Source organism: Myotis davidii, unplaced genomic scaffold, assembly GCF_000327345.1.
Source record: "Myotis davidii unplaced genomic scaffold, ASM32734v1 scaffold383, whole genome shotgun sequence".
Classification (NCBI taxonomy): domain Eukaryota; kingdom Metazoa; phylum Chordata; class Mammalia; order Chiroptera; family Vespertilionidae; genus Myotis; species Myotis davidii.
The window spans coordinates 31,309-33,403 of NW_006294586.1; the positions used below are offsets into that span (position 1 = coordinate 31,309).

At 42.8% G+C, this 2,095-nt stretch overlaps 1 protein-coding gene across 1 annotated transcript in view; it reads right to left on the bottom strand.

The window, feature by feature from the left end:
* Positions 1 to 1,540, bottom strand: part of LOC102766448 (nucleolin-like) — a 2,220-nt gene extending 680 nt beyond the window's left edge. Inside the window, 3 exon segments of the mRNA XM_015567192.1 lie at positions 24 to 273; positions 275 to 935; positions 938 to 1,540. Of these exon segments, the coding sequence (XP_015422678.1) occupies positions 24 to 273; positions 275 to 935; positions 938 to 1,298 (1,272 nt within the window). The 5' untranslated portion in view covers positions 1,299 to 1,540.
* Positions 1,541 to 2,095: the final 555 nt, after the last annotated feature.

Genomic DNA, 2,095 nt, shown 5'->3' on the forward strand with positions numbered 1-2,095 from the left:
CTTTTTGCTAAAAGTGTTCTTACATCTCTATCTTTTTTACTGTCTTTTCCCTTAGGTTTTTCTAGTTTAATTTCATTGCCAAAGACTTTTAAATGAGTGAGTTCTAAGGCTTTTTCCAGGTCCTCAGCAGATTCAAAATTCACATAGCCAAACTTCCTGGACACACCAATTCTGACATCCACAACAGCAAGATCATTTTTAGCAAAAACATCACTGATACTTGTTTTTAATTCAGGAGCAGATTTGGGGAAGTTCAGGTTTCCAACAAAGAGCTGTAGTAGGTTCTGTGGCTTCCACTTTCTGTTTCTTGGCCTCAGGAGCAGCTTTCTGTTTGGCCATTTCCTTCTTTCGTTTTCCAGGTGCTTCTTTGACAGGCTCTTCCTCCTCCTCTTCCTCATCATCCTCATCTTCATCGTCCTCCTCATCATCTTCATCGTCATCCTCCTCATCTTCATTGTCCTCCTCATCTTCATCCTCAGCTGTGCTCTTAGCCTTCATAGGAACAGCTTTTACAGGACCTTTCTTGCCTTTGGCTGGTGCAATCTCCATTGGTTCTTCTTCAGAGTCATCTTTTTCTTCATCATCCTCATCCTCATCTTCATCCTCATCTTCATCATCATCCCCATCATCTGAGGCAGGAGCAGCAGCAGTAGCTTTCATCACTGCTGACTGAATTTCATCTTTATCTTCATCCTCATCCTCCTCATCATCATCCTCCTCCTCTTTACTGTCGTCATCATCTTCCTCATCACTATCTTCCTTCTTGGCATTCTTGCCATTCTTTGCTCCCTTGACTGGGATGGCTGCTCCCTTCTTACCAGGAGTTGCTACTAATGCTTTGCCTAGTGTGCCTCCCTTCTTACCAGGTGTGGCTAATGCTTTGGCTGGTGTAGCTGCTGCCTTTTTGCCAGGGGTTGGCACAGCCACTGCCTTTTGCCAGGGGTGACAACTGCTTTCTTGCCTGGTGTGGCAACTGCAATCTTTTTTGTTGGGGAAACCATCACCTTCTTTCCTGGAGTTATGGTAGTCTTCTTGGTTTTTTTCTGAGGAATAATAATCTCTTCTCCACGGCTTTCATCTTCTTCATCTGATATTTCCTAATCTTCACTATCTTCCTCTACTTTCTTTGGAGGAGGAGCCATTTTCTTGGGGTCACCTTGATCTTTACCAGCCTTTGCGAGCTTCACCATGGTGCGGCTTATGATGGTGGAGTATGTGGCGGGTGAGTGGCGCAGATGTGCCCAGAGGAACCAAATGGCATCAATGGCGGCCGCTGGTACTGAAGAACCAGAGCGCATATGTCTCGCTACCAGCTAGAGCTCAAGACTGAGGTGAAAGACTCAACACATGCTAAACTTAAATACAGAAAAAATCCATGATGTACAAAGTAAAAACAGTAATTTGCACACACATATATGTCCTGACTCCCACCTTCACCAAATCTTTGTTTTTGCAATGACGTAATCAATATTTATAGCCCACATGCATTTCTACAAATCTTCTCTATGGTCGTATAAATATACACAAGAGGTTTAACATTCTGTTCAATGTTTCTATGTCTTTGGGTCTATTTTTGTTCATCATTTTATGTTGTTTATTAGATTCCACGTATGAGCGAGATCATGTGTTGTTTATCTTTCTCTGAGGAGCTTATTTCGCTTAGCATAATGCTCTCTAGGTTCATCCATGCTGTTGCAAATGGTAAGAGTTCTTTCTTTTTTACAGCTGGGTAGTATTCCATTGTATACATGTACTACAGTTTTTTAATCCATTCATCTGCTGATGGGCACTTAGGCTGTTTCAAGATCTTAGCTACTGTAAATTGAACTTCTAAGAACATAGGGGTGCATATATTCTTTCTGATGAGAGTTTCTGAATTAATGGAATATATTCCTAGAAGTGGAACCACTGGGCCAAATGGGAGTTCTATTTTAATATTTTTAGGAAACTCCAAACTGTTTTCCACAGAGGCTGCACCAGTTTGTATTCCCATCAGTATTGTACGAGGGCCAATCTGTGGGGTGACTTGAAGGGTGATCAGGCCTCCAGTTTGCACCCGCCTTGGCCTGGCACCATCCACTCACTGGCCCCGCCA